The 23001-nt window shown below is 37.2% G+C and overlaps 1 protein-coding gene across 11 annotated transcripts in view; it reads left to right on the plus strand.

Moving 5' to 3' along the window:
- Positions 1-23001, plus strand: part of auts2a (activator of transcription and developmental regulator AUTS2 a) — a 418449-nt gene that overhangs the window by 87539 nt on the left and 307909 nt on the right. For all 11 annotated transcript variants that reach the window (XM_037978929.1, XM_037978933.1, XM_037978930.1 and 8 more), the window contains exon 3: positions 11395-11610. In XM_037978929.1, the coding sequence (XP_037834857.1) occupies positions 11395-11610 (216 nt within the window). The remainder of the gene's footprint in view (positions 1-11394; positions 11611-23001) is intronic.

Consider the following 23001-nt stretch of genomic DNA (forward strand, 5'->3'; position numbering starts at 1 on the left):
TAAATTCATACAGTAAACAAGGAAATTATGCAGAATATTTGGCTTTTCTGTTTGCTCTTTTAAAAGGCCTCTTAAGAACCTGACAAGCTAATGTTAGCTAGTTTATTAGCGACGTTACCATTCTTTGAAGTGATCCTTCAGTAATTATTAGACAAGCCATGACAGTCTGAGTTTTTTACTAACAGACACATTTTAAAACAGGCAACTTTGTTTTTTTTTAATGAAAAATTGTAGAGAATTTTCCAGCCATCATACACAGCTGACTATGTGCTTGCAGGTGGGCTAAGAGAGGCATTGCTGCTCTGTGGTACACACAAAGAAAACCCTGCCCTCTTTATTTACAGCACTCTACTACATCTCTACAAAGGTAATCTAAATAAATCATTCTATAGAGTTTAATCAGTGCTCTGGTTAGGGCACACATTGGAGGCAATAAGGGTGCAGTGTATTGCCCAGGGAAACTTTGACATGCGGTATACTGGTGGAATCGAACTCCTGACTCTTTTTGAAAGACTGAGCCACATTCGACCCACCCTCAGCTGAATGTGAGCACAAAAGTGTCTCACATGGTAAATCTTACTAGAGGGCAAACTGCAAGTCATTACAAAAACTGTGTGAACATAAATGCCATGGCTAACCTATTGACATCTAGGTGAATGTTTATTGTTTTGTGCAAACATGTGCATTACATTGTAAAAATTGCTTTTTCAATTTTTAGTCTGCCTAAGAAAATATTGCATAAAACAAATCTGGAAATGAGAGAGACATTTGACATCAGGAGAAAAGCAAAAAAGTGTGATTAACATTTCATTTTTGGCTGCTGGAATAAGACATGGTTTATTTTTATTTCATGTTTTTTATATGACACTTCTCTTGGTTTAGAAATAAGTCACAACATACAAAATACAACCTATATGGAGGCAGGTTCTTTTTATTAGAACAAAAATCTGATGAGATACAAAACTATTTTGATCAATTATTTGACATTAAGGGTTTAAAAAATGTACCTCTAAAAGCTGTAAAGATTTCTATATTTGAATAAAATACAGAAAAATACGTCACAACAATAAGGCACATACTACTGACCTATTTTGTAATTTGCTTTTCTACAGAAATATCTAATGTAAAAGTGTAAACTTGCAAGAGAAAGTAAGGTTTGCAAGCTTTCAAGGACTAGTATTTTTCATTTATAATTAGGATTATGTGAAGTAATTATGAATAGTCAGTGTCCTGTGTGCAGTAGACAGCTGTCAGTAAAGTTAAGAGGAACAGGGAGGATTTGTAACTGACAAGCCAATTCACAACTAACTCAAAAGGGCAACAAGAAGCGTAAATTTTCTGTTTTTAAAATAACTGAAAAATGTACAGTAACAGTGGTTTAAGTGAACACTGAATTTTTATGCATAGTCACTTTTACAACAGAATATTTTGACCCAGTCTATAACACAGCCTGCAGTCTGTTCAGTTGCCAGAAGAAAAATGTGACAAGCCGTAAAATGGTAAATGGTCCACACTTACATGGCACCTTTTTAACCTCATTCAGGTTCTGAAAAGCACTTTACAATGTTTCTCCTTCACCTATTCCCCCCACACACTCAGGCAGTGCTTTCTATTATATATTTGCACTCCACATATAGAGCACTCCTCATACACCTATTCACTAATCAAGGTCATGGGGGTCTGTGTCCTGCCCAAGGACACTTAGGTACTCTGTAGGGGCTGAGGATCAAACCCTGAATCATCCAATTGGAAGACGACCTTCCTACCATGGGAATACAGCTGGCATTGGAATTAAGCATTTGCTTAAATCACAATCAAATTGTTAATCAAAATTGTTAAAATTAGCTTTTCCTGGTGGCCCTGTTTCAACTGTGGTGAGCTTGGCTTTTCCATAGGGAATGGGCAGGTAGTGTCACTGTAGCATAGCTCCCAAAAGGCTACAGGCAGGTCTTCTGTCTCTAGAGGTGCATGTAGCTGATTCCCTGTTAACATTTTGTCCAGAATCTTTTAGAGCTAAATCATTTCAGTTCTTCGTCTGATCAATGTCTTATTTGCAATGCCTGCAAGTGTAAGTCTACTCATTAATAGTGTCTAAAAAGGTCTGTTGCTCCTGTTTGACAGAAAGTTGAAATAGGTAGAAATAACAACCCAGGAAGCTATTAATGCTTCAGGACAGAAAACTGAACACAGTACGTTTTGAAAATAAAATAGCAGACATAACTAAATGAAAGCAGTATTAAAAGGAAGTTTTAAACAAAGATTATACACAATGTGTTTTTGTGCTGATAGTATGCTACCAACACCAATTTTAGCTCAGTGTCTGTAAACATCACTAAGTTGTAGCCATTTGTGTGTTTGCTAATGCAGATTAGAAATGGTGGCCATCCAGAATCAGGTTGTCTCCAAAAGTGAATAAGCTGTAGATGTACAGTACATCCAATAATTACTTTCATAGAGTTACTGAGGGATACTGTTAGATAAGTTCACTTGTTACATTATTCATTCTATCTAATATAAACACATTCTTGCCCAAAGATTAGAATTAGCAGCCAGTAAGAAGAAAAATGTCCCTATAGCTTACTCCATATTTCACTGGAACATATATATTATTAATTTAAACTGTTGGCACCAGTGTTTTCCAACATTACCCACCTAATGAGGTCCATTCTGTGCAGCCATTACAGTTCCTGCTGCTGTAAAAGAAAATTATAGATGTTACTGAGAAGTAGACATAAATGTAACTGCTTTTGTAGAAAAGTTTAATTTAAAATATTTGATTTTATTCTAATCCCCCAATGCCGTTTACACTTTTTAAGAAAATTTTGTAAGCTTTGTTACCAGCACCACCTTTGTTTAGAGGATGGATACATTTTTTTAGGCATACTTATAGTGACAAAGAGTCCCCACATTTTATACAAGGGTCAGTATTCTTTATCCACCTTCTATATGTTTCTGCATTTAGAATTCAGCTTTGCAGGGCTGTTTTGAGGTACTGAGCTAGTGACTTCATTATGCACGCTTTCGGCTTAGTTGGATTTGGGCCGGCAAATTACACGTTTTAGTTCAATTGCACAAACTGCACTTGTAATTGATTACATCATAGCAAACAGCAGCAGTGAATTATCCAATAGTTTGTTACTCTCGGCACTTAAAGCTGGCTTAATGCTATTTCACACCTACTGAAAATGTGATAATCAGGTCAGAGTTCCCTAAAGAAAGAGACAATTCATTGCTCAACTTAACAAGATAAGTGAAAGTGAATTTGCTCTATTGTTCTCAAGTACCCTACAAGGAGAGATTGTACTTATCATTGTTTATTAACATTCATTACACTGGCATTTTTTATTTATTTTGTTTTTAAGTAGACACATGAGACATGTATTTGTGTGTCTACTCATGCACTTTGAGTTTTATATTGAAAGCAATACAAAAATGATGCCTTTATTTAAACTGCTACCATCATTTAGTGGAAATCGGGCCTGTGTGCAGTGATGTGGCCTGATCATAAGAATCAGAAGCACAAGTGATCACATTGGCTTCATACCTAGATTATAATCTTGACATGGTCATGGAAATAGCCTAGCCTAAACGTGATGCCCATTGTGGTAATTTTTGTGCTAACGTGGCATGATCTTCTACTGCATAGCTGCATCATATTGTGAGAGTGCAGGGACATGGAAAATAATATGGAGAAATCTTTTTGGTGACTATTACTGTCAGAATAGGGTGAGTAGGTTGAACCCAAAATACAAACAGACACAAGAGCTTGAAAGAGAACTGATTTATTTAACTAAATAACAAAAGGTTGTCCAGGCAGCAGAAACTAACTGACAAAACTTACTTTGCAAGGATGAATTTGAGGAGGCTGACAAAAGGGGAAAGCAAACAGTGCAAGTATGCAACTATAAGCCAGTGAGAAATGGAAGCTGAGAACCAGGTTATATGGTGTGAGGGTGATTGGTAAATGGACATAGGTGACTGATACTAACGAGGGATAGGTACTGAACAGAGGACAGGTGAATGATAACAGAAGACACAGAGGGCACAGGAAGAAAAACTAAAGAACTAATCAACCTAAGCCACAGTAAACAAGAAATAAAATAGATTTACAGAAACATGAAGCAATAAACTTATTCCAAAATAAACTCAAAAAATAACTCAAACAACTCAAATCTTGACAACTGAAAGGGTAGCAGCATCATAATTACCTTCAAATGAAAGGATGTTTTTCAAAATGGCCATGACCCAGCCTTGTTCTACTATGTTGTTCAGGTTGTGGAGAGCATAGTGATGTCATCATCCAGTCTAAGTCACTCTAGGATGTAAAAAGACTTTTCTACAGTTGAAGATGTCATAAGCAAAACTAAGCAATAAAAAATAGTTGTCAATAGATGCCAGGACTGTTAGGATATGGGATTTTTGAGTTATTCTTTGTTGTTACTTTTGTATTTGGTTTTACGATTATGTTCTGTTTTTGTTGTGATTTCTCTTGTTTTGTTTGGCTTCATGTGTCTCTATATATTGTCTTCCTCAGTCAGTACTTTTGCTTGTCAGTCTGCCACACCCATCTTCACCTGTTTCTGGTTTACAGTTAGTCACCTGTATCCAATTCCTTATCAACCCCAGCCTAAATATTCTGGTTCATTGCTTTCCATTGGTACTGGTTCATTGTTGCAGTAATGCACTGTCTGGTTCTCCTTGTGTCTCCTTGTATCACCTGAGTTTATTAGTTGTTAGGTTTGCTGCCTTGTCTGCCTTTTGTTTTGCTATATTAATAAATAAGTTTTTCTTTGGAGCTCTGTCAGCCTGCATTCCGGGTCCAATCCACTATCCACCAAACTTGTCAGAATGAACTAAGCTCCTCCAAGCCACACTATCATCATGGCTGTAGACAAAGCAGGGCTGGCACTACGACCTCAGAGGATCCCTAGTTGCCTGCAGAGCCATCTTTGGGGTCCTATTCAGAGCCATCTTCAGAATCCCCTTCAGAGGCATCTTCCTTCAATGTACTCTAGTCTATTTCAGTCTCCCCTGGGCTCCAGTCTCTCCCAGTCTCCCTTGGGCTCCGGTCCCTTCCAGTCTCCCCTGGGCTCCAGTCCATTCCAGTCTTTGCTCTATAGTCTGCAGCGCAGGGTCCCATGCTCCCGAGCCTCTGCCCATTCTCGTTTGCTAGAATCTTCTTGGAGGCAATTGTGAATCTCTATCCAAGACCTCCTTGAACCTGTCCTACAGCCAAGGCTGTAGCTCCCCTCTGGAGTCCTGCAAGCAGACAAGACTTCTTCAGCTGGATGGCCTCCCTCACCTGGGTTGTCTACCACCTGGGTCCGAGGATGGTCGCCACAAGAGGCACCAACAATCTTGTGGCCACAGCTCAGGGCAGCCGCCTAGACAATGTAGGTGCAGAACATGGCCAACATAGACTCAATGTCCCCCACCTTTGCTGGGATGCAGTTGAAGCTCTGTCGGCGATAGGAGTTGAAGTTTTTTTTTTGAGGGGTCCTTCTGCCAGGCATTCTCTGCAAACCTTCATTTCACGTTTGGGTCTACCAAGTGTGTCTGGCATCTACCCTGCCATCTGATCCAACTCACCACCAAGTGGTGATAAGTTGATAGCTCTCTTTTTCTCTTCACCCAAGTGTCCAAATCATTCATCATCAATCTGTGGCCTAAGGTGTTCTAGTACTATATGCACTTATAGACACCCTTATGTTTAAACTGGGTGTTCAGTATGGACAAACCATGACGAGCACAGAAGTCCAATAACAGAACATTGCACAGGTTCAGATTGGAGAGACCATTCTTTCCAGTCACACCCCTTCAGGTTACACTGTCACTACATACGTGGGCACCAGAGCCCCCAACAGAATGACGGAGTCCCCAGCTGGAGCACCTTCCAGCACCCCTGCTAAGGACTCCTTAGACTGCACATAGGCACAAACAACAGTTAGAGCCTGTGTCCCCACCTGAAAATACTGGAAAGATACCTTCCCATCTATTAGGAAAAACTCCAACGCACAGGTGCCAAGTTGGGGGGGGCTATAAGTAGACAGGCAATTCTAGAGTGGAATAAGTGTGCGCTGAGGTGAGCCCAACTATCTAGTTGGTACCTTTAAATCTCACACACAAGCTCAGGCTCCTGCAGGTGGTGGGTCTACAGGAAGGCAAACTTATGTAGTTCAATGGGTAGAGGCCCTGACTTGCTGATGAGCACCTCCCCCAGGCATGACTCCAGGTGGGGCCCAGGTAACCCACATCCTGGTGACGGACATTGAGCTCTTTGTTTTTTCATCCATATAAGTGTTGTGAATAGCTATTTGTCTGGCCTGTCACCTAGGACTAGTGTGTCTTGGAAGATCCTATCGAGGGTTCATTGCCCCCAACAGCTTAGCTAGGATCATTTGGCTGCACAAACACCCTCACCACCATAAGGTAGCCATTCACAGCAGAGTATTTCAATTCAATTACTTTACTGAAAAAATACAGAACATAGAAAATGTTGGCTGTCTTATAAATTATAAACTGCAAAACTATTTCTGTAATACTAACTTATGTTACTTTGTCAAGGAAGATACAAAAAATAAAAATGTGCTTTGTTTTTGCCTTGACAGCTTATCATGATGAAGTTGAAAGGGCTTCATTGTTATTTCTTCACTGAAACTAGAAAGCTGGACTGTGAAGGTAGCAGATAGCTTTGTAAACACAGTCTTAACATTTATAGAAAGCATTATTTGTGTTTCATGAAAAAACCTTTTTTATCATACGGATGGGACAAAACTAAGAAATATGTTAAACATGTCCTACTTTTTCTCAGCCCTGTTTAACCTAAAGCAGATTTTACAAAATGTGTTACAATGGGATTTACATTCAGCCATTCACATGCACTGTCATTTAAGTTTTTTTTTGTAATTGATGAATTACACACACACACGCACGCAAGCAAGCACACACAAACACAAACCAAGTAGCATATCAGTGGCAATGTCAGTATCATGCCCAAAATACAGTTAAACACCAAAAAGGCCTGGAGTCTGACCACTTGTGCACTTGAGCCAAAGCTGCTCTTTGATCAATTAAAGATTAATTAAAATTTCAATCATAACATCACACTTATTTGCATTTCATGTAAGTGTATATTAAAAATGTTTATTCTATATGTTGTAAATTCTTAAGGACACTTGGACAAACATTGTGACTTTATGCCTCAAGTCAATACAATTTCAGTTCAGTTTATTGACATGGCTCCAGTTAACAACATATTATCTCAGGACGCCGTGCAAAAAAAGTAGCAAGTCCAAATCATATTGAATTACATACATTTCATTTCAAAACAAATCCAGAATAGTTATAAAATCATTCAAAACATGGCAAAATTACAATTAGTAAAAGTTGTCCAAAGAAACCAGCATTTTGTGACAAATCTTGACACCAACACTGTCCCCTAACCTGAGCAAGTGCATGGTGGTGGGTGACATGGAGAGAAATGACTCCCTTTTAACAGGAAAAAATCTCCACCAGAACCAGGCTCAGGTCAAGCGGCAATGTGCCTTGGCAGGCTGGAGATTGAGAGGACAGGAAAAAGACGCAGAGAAATGCAAGTTATTCAGCCAGGTGGAGTTTATATGAGAGGAAAAACAAGGAACTGTAAGGATTTGGGTTTTGCTTTGTTTCTTCTTGATTTATTTTGTGTTTATTGTCTTGTCTTTGTATTATTCTGTCTTTGTCATCATTCATTCCTCCTCTGCCTGTCTCTTGTCTATTCTTCCATGCCCATGTCCTCCTGTTAGCAATCATCATCACTCACCTGTGCCCACTTACCTCATTTTCCTCTGCTTTAAAACCTGGTCATCTTCTCCACTTCCCCACCGGTTCATTGTTGTTGTTTTGTCCTTGGTTCCACCTTGCTTTGCCTTGCCTCGTCTTGCCTTGTCGTTTTTGGATTTTTGTTCAGTTTAGTTTTTGCTGCCACGCCAGCCTTTTGCTTTTGTGTTTTGTTATTTTAAAATAAATTTTCAGTTTTGTAAATGAGTCTGCACTCAGGGTTCACCTCCTTCTCCACCGCTCATGACACAAACATAAGATTAATGGTAGCAGTAAGTGCAATACATACATGGAGAGTAGAGTGAAAAAAGAGCAAAGTGAGGAAATGGAGTTGTATGTCCTCCAGCAATCTAAGTCTATTGCAGCATAACTAAAATGATTTATCAGAATAATCCAGTCAACCTTAACTATATGTACAATTGCACAGTTTAACTTTTTTTTCTAAAAATCATTGTAATGTAAGCTGTTGCAGAGTAAATCTTAATAAGCAATTCTCTTTTTAATGTCATCATATTAGACTAAAATAGGAATTTGTCTTGCTATTGTTCAGTGAGCAGACAAAATTGTTCATGATTTATTCTAAGCAATCAGATGTTTAGGAAGCTTAGGAGCATGCAGAAGGCTGGCACAATGGAAACTCTCTCTCAGCCCCATCATAACTTTTCCACTTTTTCTCTGTATTGACAATGCATGTCATGTTGTATTATTTGCCTTGAATGAGAGTAGGCGGAAAAGGCAAACAAGATTAGTCAATGCATGCGCTTGTTTTTCTATGAGTGAATCAAAGCCTTTAGAAATGGTTTAGTGAGTCATTGCCAGTAGCACACCCATCACTTGTCGTTTTCGACAGCAGGGCATATCTGTATCACTGGTGAAGTAATTCTCTTCAGGCACGCAAAGGTTGCTTTGAGGTCGTCTGTCAGTAATAACTGCTGCATCTTGAGATGTGCTGGATTTTATTCTTAGCAGTGTATTGTGGAAAATATGCCTCGATTGTATTTGTCATATATATTCTGCATGCCAACTCTGAAGCTCACTTTAGTCTGTGATATAAATCCTGGACTGAAGCAGGATTTGATGGACTCCAGATTTTCTCTTTTTCCAGACTTAAGCAGTGCAGAGTAAAGAAGGATCCCCAGTATGCACAATGTACATGTGAAAGTGTCACAGACAGTGAAGCTGTTATGGTCCAATATGTAAGCAATAGACAAGCAGTACTCAACTACAAGTCATAAGCTGATTTTTTTTAAAAAACAAATCGCCACAAAAATATACTTTTTTTTTTCAAACATATACTTAAAGTATTACATTTAAAAATGATTTTAATAATGCAAGACTAATTTTCCTGTAGAAAAAAGGTGTGTAATGTTTTAATTGTGAAAACACTATTTTGTATAGAACAATTTAGGCTCTCTAAAATGATCTTTAACTAGTCATCAATTACTATAGGATAGATGTAAATATAGTTCAAAGTGCAACAAAATATTTGCATTTAACATGCAGCGAAAAACTGAATTTTTAAATCCACTTTAAACCTTTGACTTTACACTATTCATTGTAGGTAAGTCATTATGCATCAGGCAGATCATAACTCTTAAACTTTCAGCCATCTCCTAAAAAAGTAAGCCCCTCATATTGTAATTCCTGATCAGTTTTATTTTTCTCTCTGTCATGAACTATTGCAGTGTATAATTAAAGAAGCATCTGGCTTTATCTGACTCTGTGTGCTACCTAACTACTGGTACAGGCAACGATTATCTCCTGCCTCGGTTACTGCAGTGCTCTTCCTGCAGGTCTCCCAGCATGCAGAGTGCTGCCGGTGTTTGATAAACTTCAAAGGGCATTTGTCACTTCAGTACTCATTGGCATTCACTGGCAAGCAATGACTGGCTGAATCAAATTTAAATAGGTAATGTTTGGACTGTGGGGTTGGCATGAACTTATCTAAATTTTTCCATACTGGTTTAGTCTCATTCTTGACCACTGGGTTCCACTCAGGGATATTTCCTGGTGCTGCAAAAAGTCAGTCTAAGTGCAAAATGTTTTCATTTTTGCTTCTACAGTGACAGATTAAGCTACCAAATCATATCACAGCAGGGGCATCCCTGTCTACGTTCAATAAGTTCAATAAGAGTCTTATAGATCTGACACTCCAGCATACCTAACCTGCACTTGAGTATCTTTTCTTTTTTCTTTGTTTTAACATATAATCAAAAAACATTGTTTGATTTAACATATTTGTAATGATTTTCACTGATCTCAGATATTGTAACTTTTCATACAGTAGTTCCATTGACTTTGTGCCCTCCCACTTTTCCGTACAGGGTCGCTGGGAGACCATTTAACCTAACATGTATCTTTTGGGTTGTGGGTTTAAACTATAGCTATACCATACCTAGAAAAAAGCCACACATGCATAGGGAGAACATACAAATTGCACACAGAAAAGCTGCAGCCAGGTTGCGAACCTGCAACCTTTTTGCTGTGAGGCAACAACACTGCACCATCATGCCACCATATAAAATTAAATAATATTTTAGTGGGGGTTCTTGTTAGTGGATTTTGTTGTTTTTTAAGTGCAGCTGTGTGAAGTACCTGCAGCAGACAGTGGTCAAAACAATGTGTAGAGAAGCACTAAATGGGGGCTAATGGACCATACAAGCTAGTGGCCAATTAAAGAAAAAGGTGAGTTGTTGTTATCTCCGACAACTCAAACTGCATTAATTTATTGACTAACGATTTGAGTGAACATTTATTGTGGGTTTATACACTGCTTCACTTTGTACTCTGATGGTTTTCTTTGTGACTGTTTTACTAATCAAAGAACATTAATGTTGCACAAGTTGCATGCAGCCACTGGTCAATAATGCCTGTAAATTGATTTTGCTTTACTCACAGAACAAAAACCTATAGCTCATATGGGAAATGGTGTAGCTGTGTAGCTGACTAATGCTGAAGTTAAGTGATGTGTTCTACCATAAAAAAAGCATATGAACTTGCATGAAGCTTTGGCACATACTAAAAAAGACTAATTTGCGTCTAGAAAATGGTCTATGCAAGATAAATCAGTAAATAAACTATACCAGGTATTTTTTCTGTTTCTTGTTGTTTATCACAGACTCTACAGTTTCTTAAAACAGTTACTAATATTCTAATTGGATTAAATCACTTTTATAAAATTGGATTTAAATCTGGATATATTTTGAACTGAACTGGATTTTATGCAATTCGATATCGTTTGGACTTGTTACTTTTTTATATAGTGCTGTGAGAGTTCCTTTTTTTGTTGTCCTAAATTTTGTAAACTACCTCTTAATTTTCAAACATGGCACTGGCATCGTTTTTAGTGGCTGTTAGCCTCTATGAGTCTACTTATAGTTTCGGACAAACGTGGTTCTTTGCTATTCTCCAGCAAGTTAAAATAAAGGAGTGAATACAGTGTTCAAACGTTTTTTTAATACTGTACTTGTTGTTGTACATGCAACTCTTCTTGATGGCTTTTAAATGGTTTTCTTGTAATCAAAACCTTCTATTGTGCTGATTTTTTTATTTATTTATTTTTGTGTGTTCCTACAGAAGAGCATGTCATTAAAGCCACAAGAAAGAAGAGACAACCAGCCAGGGCCCCTGCACAAGAAAAAGCCTCCCGCACTTCCTAACGGCTTGAGCTTGGACTCCTGCAAGAACAATTACCACCACCACCAGTCGTCAGACCAGGAGAACAACCCCCGCCTGGCACACACACAAGGAAAGAAGAAGAAGAAAAAACACCTGAACAAGAAGCACACAATGGTGAGTAGAAGATACTTTTTTTCTTTTGACAGACTGTTAAAATGATGGTCATAAAATTCTGTGTGGATTCAGCTGTAAACATCACCGGTGTCCTTTTTTACATGGATACTGTTTTTTTACTTTCATATATTTGAGTTCAGATTTACTGTGAAGATGGAGACAGTATCTGGTTTTAATGCGGTAAGAGTTTAACTTTTCCATGATTCTCAGGAAAGGTATTTGGAAAACGAGTTGACCGTAGACATTTTTAGGGTTGCAGATGTTTTTTCTTACTTTCTCTCATATCAAATCTAAGGTTACTCTCAATATGTTCTTCAATTCAAACCATATGTAGGTAAAACCTGTTTGAATGTTTCCATGGTCTGCATTTAAGTTAGAGCATCGGTGACTGGTTAGAATTGTGCTGGTTATTTTGTATTTTCATCATTTTACCCCACCTTATGCTTAGAGGTTACCATTTTGTACTTAATGGGTGGTATTTGATACTCTTGTGCTATTCATTTTGCACCCATGTTCTTATCATAAAACCTACTGCTGATAGAATTATTTTATTGAAGTCACGTAAGACTTTCTCATCCTGAAATAATTGGTTACAATGTGCATGAATGTGGCCAGATTGTTTTTTTCAAGTTTCTTTTGGCAGAACTGAATATAGATTTTTGAACCAAGTTAGATTTATAATTTGACCTTATTTTTTTTTATTAAAAAAGGTTATTAAGTTTAGTTATTTATTTAGTTATTAAGCAAATTTTGTTAAGTTTTGTCAAATGGAAAATCACATTTTGGCCCAAAAACAAAGATTGGTGTTGTGATATAAAACACCAGTTTTGGTTGCTCCAGTTTCTAAAAAATTTGCATCGGCTTATAAAAAACAACCACTCCACACGTCACCTTCCTCTGTTGAACATAAATTTGTTATGTTCACTATTTACTGACAAAATATGTGCATCTTCGCCCATACTGTGTCGATTGTTTGGTACTCTGTGCATCTTGTATATATCATATTCACTTAAATTCAGTAGTCTGGAGATTTGTGTGGCGTTTTTTAAAACATTTGAGGGCCCAGTGTGACGTCTATGTTGTGTGTTAATTGTGCTTACAACAATGTGTTGATTTCATTAAATCCTTGGTTATAGTGTAGACATTTAGAATTAAGTTAACAAAACGGACATAGATAATTTTTATACTAACATAACAAAGCTGTTTTTTAACTTAGTAACTTGGACTGTGTGGCTCATTCTAGCAACAATAAACAATGTTCTAAATTGCTACAAATACCGATATTTAACTTTATTATGATATTATTTCGTTAATTTAATTTAAAATGAACTAGTTCATGTCGGAGCTCTGAATTTAGTGCAAATGTGCACAATGCTGATTCTCACAAATTTTGGTCCAAAATTTTGTGCACTTTTTTTATAAATTACAGTCTGTGTCTGTTTTCAAAAGACATATTATAACATGCATGTGAAGCACACCTATGGTTTATTGCAGGGGTGGCCAATACTGGTCCTCAAGGGCCACTATACTGCATGTTTTACTTGTTTCTCTGCTCCAACACACCTGGTTTAAATCAACGGATGATTAACAGGCTTCTGCAGTACATGAAGAAGTCATTTAACCACTGAATCAGGTGTGTTGGAGAAGAGAAACAAGGAAAACATGCAGGATAGTGGCCCTCAAAGACCAGGATTGACCACCCCTGGTTTATTGTATATTACAAGTACTTGTTGAATGTATGACATTTTGTGACAGTGTGAAATGTAGCTTCTAGTTCATAAATGTCTACATTAGTATGAATATGCATATTATTTGTGGGTAGGATGGCGATGAAGTTCTGAATGAATAATTATAGTACTCTGGCGCAGTGAGAATTCTCTGCCAGCAAAAACCTTACACACAAGCAGAGATTTTGGGGTTATGCTCTGTTATCTCTTTACTAGAGGGTTACTCTTCATTAGCTGCATATTCAAGGACACATTTGTTTGTGTGTGTGTGTGTGTCTGCAGGACAAGCAGATACCAACAGGTTAAACAAGGACACATGCACCACAGCAGGCACAGGACTTACTTTAATTTACACTGCTTACTACACAGTGGCTTCATTATATCTGCAGTTGTGTTCTCGTGTTTGGTTTTGTTATTCATTTGTTGGATGCACATTTTGGCTACTAGATGTGCTGTGTGACATTTTAAAAGTTTGTCCTATATTGCTGTGAGGACTATATAATTTTGAGATGATCATGGAGTGTGTGCATGATGCCGTTTTAACCCTCCCGTGGCCTTCATGTCAAATTGACCCGAAGATACAAGGGCTTCTCTACCTCTCTTCTTCTCACTCTCTTTTGAGGGCTGTAGGAGGGTCAAATCAAGTGCTCAACTGTATTTCATTCAATAGTCTTTTATGCTTCTGTGAAGATGCTACGTCTGACTTTACTTTGGCATGCTGTTCAGTTATTTTACCCAACCATATAAACAGCATCTGCCTGCAGTTTATTTAAATTTTTTCAATGCTGAGTGGCTAAAGTATATTATGTCTTGTGCTTCATGGCCTTTCATCTAAAATGTCTGTAAATGCTCTTCCAATTACCGTTGAATATGGTCTTTAATGAATCTACTGAAGATGTGAAACATTGTATCAACGATGATAGGAACATAAGTTGTAATCAGTATACTCCCTGAGCAACTAACACGCTTAAAAGATAAATGGACTGTACTTATATAGCGGCTTTCTAGCCAACTGAAGATGCTCTACAACACAATCTGTGCCTTCATCTACTCATCCACACTCACATACAGCACTCTACTACACCTCTACAAAGCTAATCTGAATAAATGATACCATAGAGTCTAATCAGTGTTTTAGATCACATTCATCACTAATGAGGCACATTGGAGGCAATGAGAGGTTTAGTGTCTTGCCCAGAGACATTTTGACATGTGACTGCATACAGCCACGAATCAGACGCTCTTGTTGGAGGGTGACGTCTCTAACCACTGAGCCACAGCTGTCCTATGAAAGATCAAGAACAGCTTTTTTAACGTTTAAACATCAGGAACTTGAGTAAACATCATAATGATCTGGTGACTCTACCTACAAGCACAAACTCAGCTTTGATGTAACTGAATGAAGTGAAACCTGTGTGAATGATAGGTCACATATGCAGTAGATAACTTAAATCTTAATATGTGAATGTTGGTGATGATCTTGTCATGTTGGACAATAACACTAATTCTGTCTTTGTTGAGGTAATTGCGAAATGAAAAAAAATGCAGGTGTGATCTTTCATCTACTAGATGCCCACATTAATGCTTCTAAAAGGAAATTATTACTTCTACAGGAAATTTAATTCTTTAAAAACAATAAAAATAAGAACTGTCTCTTCTTGGAGACTTCAATATTGACGTCTTCAGTAATGACCTAATAAAATGTGTATATATAATGTATATATTAATTATAGAAATAAACTTATGCATATTAACAGACAGTCTATAAGCAGTTATTATGCAGAACTTCTAAATGCATCACTGGGTGACTAAGGATTCTTGTAGAATACTAAACAAGTGATTATTACTAATGATTATTTTGTCTCCGTTGGAGAAAACCAAATAAATCATTTAACATCAGAGTACTGCATTTAAACATTACCGATTAGGTAATTTTCTAAAGTTTTAGGAAAAGTAGCTGTTATTAGGTTTAAGGCGATTTAGACAAACTAAACATCATAGTCCGATCCCAGTATGACTTCAGAAAGAAAAATACACTTACTTAAATGGCAGAACTTGATTTAACTGAGAAAAAAAAAAAACTTGTCATATCTTATGGTGTAATGGACGAAGGCAATTATGGTTTTGGCATTTTTTGGGCTTATCCAAAGCATACATTACCATTAATCTTGATATCACACACACATAATATATGTATATATATATATATATATATATGTATGTGTGAGTGTGTGTCTGTGTGTGTCTGTGTGTGTGAATTTTTGTCAACTTCAAGATGCAAAGTAATTCATCATCTTTCATACTTAATAACAATTGTCACACTTAATGACTCATGCCAAAATGAAAAGATTATCTGTACTTTATGGCATCCCATTTTGTTTGTTTGGAAGTAAAATGGGCTTTAAAGTAAGTTACCCAGTGGAACTATTATTATTGTTTAATTTTCACTTTAAATAAATGTTAAGGCATTGTCTACATTCAACATTTACTTTTCAATGTGCCTGAGTGCCTGATATCAGTACTTTTATTTGGTCTAATTTGAAATGGAATGAAACATGGAAATAATTCAAAAAGCAAACAAGCAATCAAAAAAGAATAATATCAGTTATCAGTTGACTAAAGCAAGTGGTGTTGTTATCTTTATTTGGATCTTTTTGAACTTGAGTTTACAGACTGCATCAGCAGATTTCGGCCTTTGAAACTGACCCTGTACACTCAGTGAGATTTAAACTCAAGGGAGATATAAAGAAATGTTTATATGTACCCTTGATATAGCACACCTCACTGTGGGAAAAAAATTCAAAGCTTTTGCGGAGAAGGTTGAGAGTGCAGTCACACCACAAACCACAAGCTGCTCATCGCTGTTTTTATATTATTGTTATTTTTTGCCATTGCTGTTTCATCATTACTTTATTCACAAAAGGCTATTTAAATTTTTTTAAGAGATTTAGCTTGAAGAAATAATGAAGTTGAAAACTTTAAAGATCAAGGAGTGTTAAAGTAACAAAGAAGGGATTGCCCCCTCAGGTGGTTCCAGTAAGGACTGTTTGCTGCTTTCTCAACAAGAACCACTGGATTACCAGGAGTATCAAGGAGCTCCTCATCCAGAAAACAACAGGCTTTTAAGGAGGGCATGAGGCTATGATGTGTGCAACAGGAACTGAAAAGAGACTAAAACAAGCAAAGCTGGACTATAAAAGAAAATTAGAGAGTAAGCTGCAGCAGAACATCAGAGAGGTGTGGAGTGCAATGAGAATTATTGCTGACTAAGCTAAGAACAGCTGGGCCAAGGATGATGATGAGAACAAACCCACTTGTGCACTTTTGGAAGATGATGCTCTGTTAGCAAGTTTGCTGTGGTGGTGTAATCTTTCTAATAATGAATTTGTTTTAGCTTCATGAGATGTTTAAGGTTTGGGAATTTTTCTTTTTTAAATGAAACAAACCTGATCTGTATTTTTCACAACTTCTTCGATCTTTTTGCCTTCATGCCTTGTCTTCCTAAGTGGTAGACCTTACTTATCTGATTTAAGAAATTACATTGCTTCTGAAGGTAATGGTTGGGGGTCAAAGCAAAAGGGTTAAAATCATATATGCGCACCACTTTTTATTTTTAGATACATCCATCCAACCATTTTCTTTACCTGCTTTTTCATTCAGGGTGGAAAAACAAGGAGCTGGTACCTATCTCCAGTGGTCACTTTACGAGAGGCATAATACACCCTGGACAAGTCGCAACACGATCGCAAGTTTTATATCCAGTATTTTAAAATGAATTTTAAACAAATTTTTTATCCACATTTTACTCCATTAATCTAGATGTATTTATCTTTTTTTAAATTATTGCTTTTATTCAAATTAAAAATCCCATTAAAAAAATCCCAACTACAACTAATGAGAAGTGATGCCCTTTATATTGCTAGGATAGACATAACAACAGCACAAGATTAAAAGAAAAAGATTTGACGAGCATAGCTAGCTAACAAAGCCAATGAAATCCTGCAAAAAAAAAACAAAAAAACAAGAGTATAAAACACTGGTATCCACAGCTAGTATGTGTAAGGAAGAAGGTGTACAAGTCTAACATTGGGAATTAAAGGGGATCTCTTATGCTTCCTTGAACAAGTCAGGATAGGTCTGTGGGCTATACACAACATGTTTATTACATTTAATACACAAAATCATTCTCAGATATTGAGATTTCACCTGATCAGTTCTGCCTGCTTTAAGCTCATTTCAGAATGAGCAGTTTTAGGGCTACACCACTTTTATGCAAATTAGATGCTGTTGGCCACGCCCCCGACTCAGTGTCCTGTCCCAAAACATAAAAACTCTGAAGGATTAAACGCTGCAGATCTGACCCACATTTATATCCTTATTAATTCAAACTCTGAGGATTCTGACTTTGGGATAGGGGCACTTAGCTGGTCCGAACCGACATTTGTCGAGTTGGACATTGCAGTCGATTAAAAAAAAACCCTTTTCCTTTTCCAGCAAACATTGTTCAGCTGTAAAACCAGCAGAACTAACGTGATGGTGTTCTTTTAATGAAATAGGTGGAGCTCCACTTGGGTTGCGAGGTGAGGGGCTAGGCTCGGTTTGGGGTTGCTAGGTAACAGTGATTGCGACGCAACAATCCTGAGGTTTTTGAAACAGGTCATTTTGCAGACACCAGAAGACATTTACTTATTGCTAAAAAATGGCTGGGTGGGTTTTTTTTTTGCACTTGGACTCTTTCTAGAAGCAGTACATGCCCAAATGGAAGTACAAAAACATGCACAAAATAAATTTTGCATAACAGGTCTCCTTTAATATTTAATTATGGAAGAGTACATATATTGTCAGATGCTTGTATTTGCTAATGAATGTAGTTTCCAATTTGATTTAGAAAAGGATGATATTTCTCATTTCTTGTATAGAATGTATATTACAAGTTTTGCATTGCTTCTCTACCTGTTCATCTTTCTGATGAAGCTCTGTTTTTACTCACTGATGTTGATGTTTGATTCATTGTAGTGTAGCTGTGGTGAACAGAATGGCATGCTGTGTGGCCCATCTGCTTTCTGTGCTGGAGGAATGATGAGACAAGAAGTGTGTGTGTGGGGGTGAGCAAGGAGGGCTTAGGTTAGATGTCCCTCCTCAGATCTCCACGTTACAGTCCAACCACCTGCCTGCCTGTCTGCTTGCCTGTCTTGTCCTTGGTCAGGCATCAAGGAGCTGTAATTTACAAAGAATACATTGGTGTAGATTCTCAGTCATCCAGGACAATCCTAAAGGGTTAAATAGAAGGCAACTAGACTTCTTGTCTTGTTTCATGAAGTAATTTCAAGAAATAAATGCCTTCAAGAAACAAGAAGATGTTTATTTCTTCAGTTCTTCAGTCTTTTGGATTAGAGGTGAAAATCTTCAAGTAACAAGTAAAAGAAGTCCAGTTGTCTTCTTTTTAACTGCTTAGGATTTATTTAGAACAAAAATCAGGTTATAGTTAGCTTCAGTATGTTTAGTGATTAAACAGACTACAAAAATTAATATGTAGAATTATGTTTAATTCCCAGTGGTAAGTGGGGCAATCCTGTAATCTGAAACTGCGTCTTGAACTCCAGGTTCTGTCAGGAAGGGCATCAGGCATTAAACAACTGCCACATTTTTGTGCGAGTTTGCTCGCTGTGGCGACTTTTGCAGAAGGAAGCAGCCAAAAGGATAAACAACATGTTTATTGCCATATGTTCAGTTTTAACAGAACCTATGCACACAATTAATGTTTCAAAAGTTTTTAAGTCTTGAACCTTTTGTTCTTCACTAAAACATTATATCTGACATTTTGAGTTGTAATTTTTATTTTAACTTTCTGTAATTTTTGCTCCTTATGTGATTTTAGTTTTATGCCAGATTTACAACAACAGTAGACACAATATCAGATCAAAAGTTGAAAATATTTTAACAAGCTGAGGTTCAGTTCCCAGCATTAATAAAATGTGTCACAGTCACACTGCCTAATCTTTGAAAATATTGTATGATGATAGATTTCTTTACAGAAAACAATCACACTTACTTGTCTGTGTTGTTACTCAGCTTTATCTGTCCTAATTGTGGCTTAAATGTTTGTCCAATGAAAAGTAATTGTTGCAGAGGTTGCTGAGAGTTGGCCAACAAAACTTACCGGAAATTGACAAAGCTTACTTGTTAAGTTTTTGCCAGGCCTTCAATTCAAACAAACTATTTCCCTCTTCCTGAACTGATGGAGCAGCTCTGCCTTAGGATTGCCAGAGGCTGCATTATTATTCATCATCCGTCTCTTACCTAGATTGAACTCTTACTTCAACCTGCTGGAGGCCACATGTAATGAGATCAAGCTAAAAGCACTAATGGCTGCTCTCTGGTGCAGGTTTATTTGTGCATAAGTGCGTGTGTGTTTCTGTGAGTAAATATTTGGATTGAAGCCCTGATTGTGTCAGAATGGGGTGGAAAATTTCACGCTTGTCTATCTTTAGTAAAAATGTAATGCAACGTTAAGCTCTTTCAGCTTTGTGGGTCAGTCTTAATAAGCTTATTCTTTAAGCCAATAAGAGATTTAGAAAAAAGCAATGTCCTGATTGTCGGATAAGAAGCTAAATCCGTCTGGCGGGGCCTCGATTGTTGCGATTATGACAGTCACTGTCACAGCAGTGCTTTGTGCAGAAAGACAACATAAGATCTAATCAAATCTTTATGGTTTACTTGGTTACACAGTCTGTAAACATTTTATTGCAACTGGAACACGTCTCTGTAATTAGTGTAACCATGTGTGTTCATAAATTAGTGTATATGCTTGAAATGCGTGACAAATTGTACCACAGGATCATGCAGGTATTTTTTCCTGCAGATCCTTGAAACTTTGTTATTTTTTTTGGTTTGTTTTTTGCGGTTTCTACCAGCATGCATACTGTATGTGATGTACTGATAGTATGCTGAGGCTTTCTACATTGGTCCTTCTTTTTCCTCTGTGTGCTTGAGCCGTTGTGACAACACATTCACTAACTTCATGCTTCCACTCACTCCCTCTGCATCTCTGACTGATGACTTGTGTCTGTTATCCCTACCTCCAAAGGCTTGTCTTCAGCAAGAGATTTTAATGCTGTTGGACAAGTCTGGGCCAGCTTATCTTTGAAAATGGTTAAATATAGTTTTTTTTCTCACACCCTCTCTGCCTGCCCTGCATTAAATACACTTTTTGAAGTGTCACTTCTTTGAGGGAGGAGGTTGGACTACCTGCGTGTGTCGCTGTTAAAATAATTTCATAGCATTCTGCATCTGCTGTTTATAGATGGAGATCTGCTCTCACTGGTCACTCTCCAGTCTGAGGCCCAATCTCGCTCTTGACAGCCTTCGCTGTCAGTTCATGAATAATTAAGTGGCTGTACTTAAAGTGTCAGCCACTTAAAGCCCAGACCCATTTCACTTGTCAGTCAGTACTGGCCAGTGGGTTGTAAGTGGTTGAAGAAGCTTTTATCGTGGCTGTCCAGCCCCTGCCCTGTCACATGCAGACCAGCACAGAAGTCAAATGCACATCAAATCCAGTCTGCTAAAATTTCCACACCCTACAAGTTTAGTGATGAAGGCTCAAGTTTGTTCTCGTCTATCTGGCTGTGAAAACATTTTTTTTTGTAATTTTCCTCATAGAAACACGACAGAATAGGAATGAGGCACTTAGGAATATAGTATCCCCTTTTCTTATATAAATATATGAAAAAATACATTAATAATCACTCATAAATCAAACAATTATACAGCATCTTTAGAAAAGTTCACTACTTAACCCTCTTGAATACCTGGTAATTGAAGAGAGGAAGAGAAGACAATGTAACTTTGGGTCCATTTGACCTGAAGGCCATGGGAGGGTTGAAATAAAAATCTTGTGGATGTCAAATTTAGGGTTAGTAATGTCATCAAAACTGCAACTCTTTTGGCAAACCCTGCAGACAGGGTTTAAGAGATGACCTTGTTGGTTGGCTAAACTTCTTGTGTTCTTATCTGAATTCTTAACTCATTTGTCAGACAGATTTGCCTACAGAGTATTATTCTGCAGCTATTCTGGTGATGCTAGGGTTGATCATTTAGTTTACAAGTAGAAAATGTAAACTTGTTTGTTCTTATTAGTTTCCTTTAAAGTACTAGTCAAACTCTGTTCCTCAGGGGCCACTCTCCTGCATGTTTTAGACGTGTTCTTGCTTTAAAACACCTGGTTTAAATGAATGATTTGAGGACATTTCTATGGAGAACTTGATGATTTGGTGAGGAGGTAATTAAACCATTTGAATCAGATGTGTTGGAGCAGAAACACCTAAAGCTTCCTGGACAGTGGAGCCTTGAGGCCTGGAGTCTGACACCCCTACTCTAAAGTGTGTTGTTTAGCTGTGCTAACTTTAAAAGTTAGCTGGATAAAATTGGTGTACTCAGCTAAGTGTTTGATTTTAAATGTCTAAATATAATGTTGAAAAATACCCAAGTTGTACATGTTGAGATTGGCTCAGGAGTCCCTACTTTGAACTATATTTGATGGTATCTTACAGAAGCTACATTTATTTAATCATCCATCAGGATTACATAATATCAGGAAATCTCAACTCAAGATATGTGTCATTTAGACTTGATTGATTTGGACTAGTTCTGTAGCAATGAAGGATTTGCATTTGTTGTACAGTAGTTGATATGTGGACTTGCGACCTGTCCAGGGTGTCTCCCGCCTCTCGCACAGTGATTGCTGGGGATAGGCACCAGCTCCCCGCGACCCGGAATGGAGAAGCGGGTAAAGAAAATGGATGGATAGTTGATATGTGTTTTTTTTGGGTCAGGTAATATTTGTTCAGGTAAGAATATATACAAAGTCTGTATATATCATTCCAAAGCCTTCATATCATTCCTAAATAAAAAAAAAAGTTAGTGAGTTATAATTTTGCAAGAAAAAAAAATATTTTGCTTTATCTCATCATTAACATTTTTTATGCAATAGGATGAAAGAATAGACAGAAACCCATCTGTCAATCAACACATTTTGATTTTCACTTTTATGTCTGATTTTGACAAGATGCTCACGTTTTCACTCTATGATCAATGGAGAGTTGTGTAAACAATGTGACATTAAGATATAAAATGGTTTCTGATCCACAAAATGTTCCAATAGAGTTCCAAGGAAAATCTTGAAGCTGGCTAAGGGGCTAACTTAAAGTGTAGTGTAATGAACGTGTTCAGTTTATCTTTGAATCTTAAGTCCTTTTTCAAAAAATTAGAAAATGAAGATTTTTTTCTTGTCAAGTAATTTTACTTTTTTCACAAATGTCATACCCATTTTCTTATTCTACTTTTGCTGCTTTATTGCAAAGAAGCTCAGGATTTTTTTTAATTTGTCTTTATTATCATTTTCAACCAAAGTAGCTTTAAGACATCTTTATTGCTCAATTTTTTAAAATGAGCTCATGATGAGCACTTGGAGTTAGTATGAGTACTTCTTCATCATGCAGTAAATGAGAGCAAGCAGTTTCGATGACTTTGGCAAGCAAGCTTGATACAGGGAGGATGATTATTTAAAAGCCCAGATTTGCATGTGTTGAGTCAGAACTGGAAATCCTTATCTCTGTTTGCTTTTCATTTGATCCACTTACGATGATGGGGGTAAAAAATGTATTTA

Source organism: Kryptolebias marmoratus, linkage group LG13 (assembly GCF_001649575.2).
Source record: "Kryptolebias marmoratus isolate JLee-2015 linkage group LG13, ASM164957v2, whole genome shotgun sequence".
Taxonomy (NCBI): domain Eukaryota; kingdom Metazoa; phylum Chordata; class Actinopteri; order Cyprinodontiformes; family Rivulidae; genus Kryptolebias; species Kryptolebias marmoratus.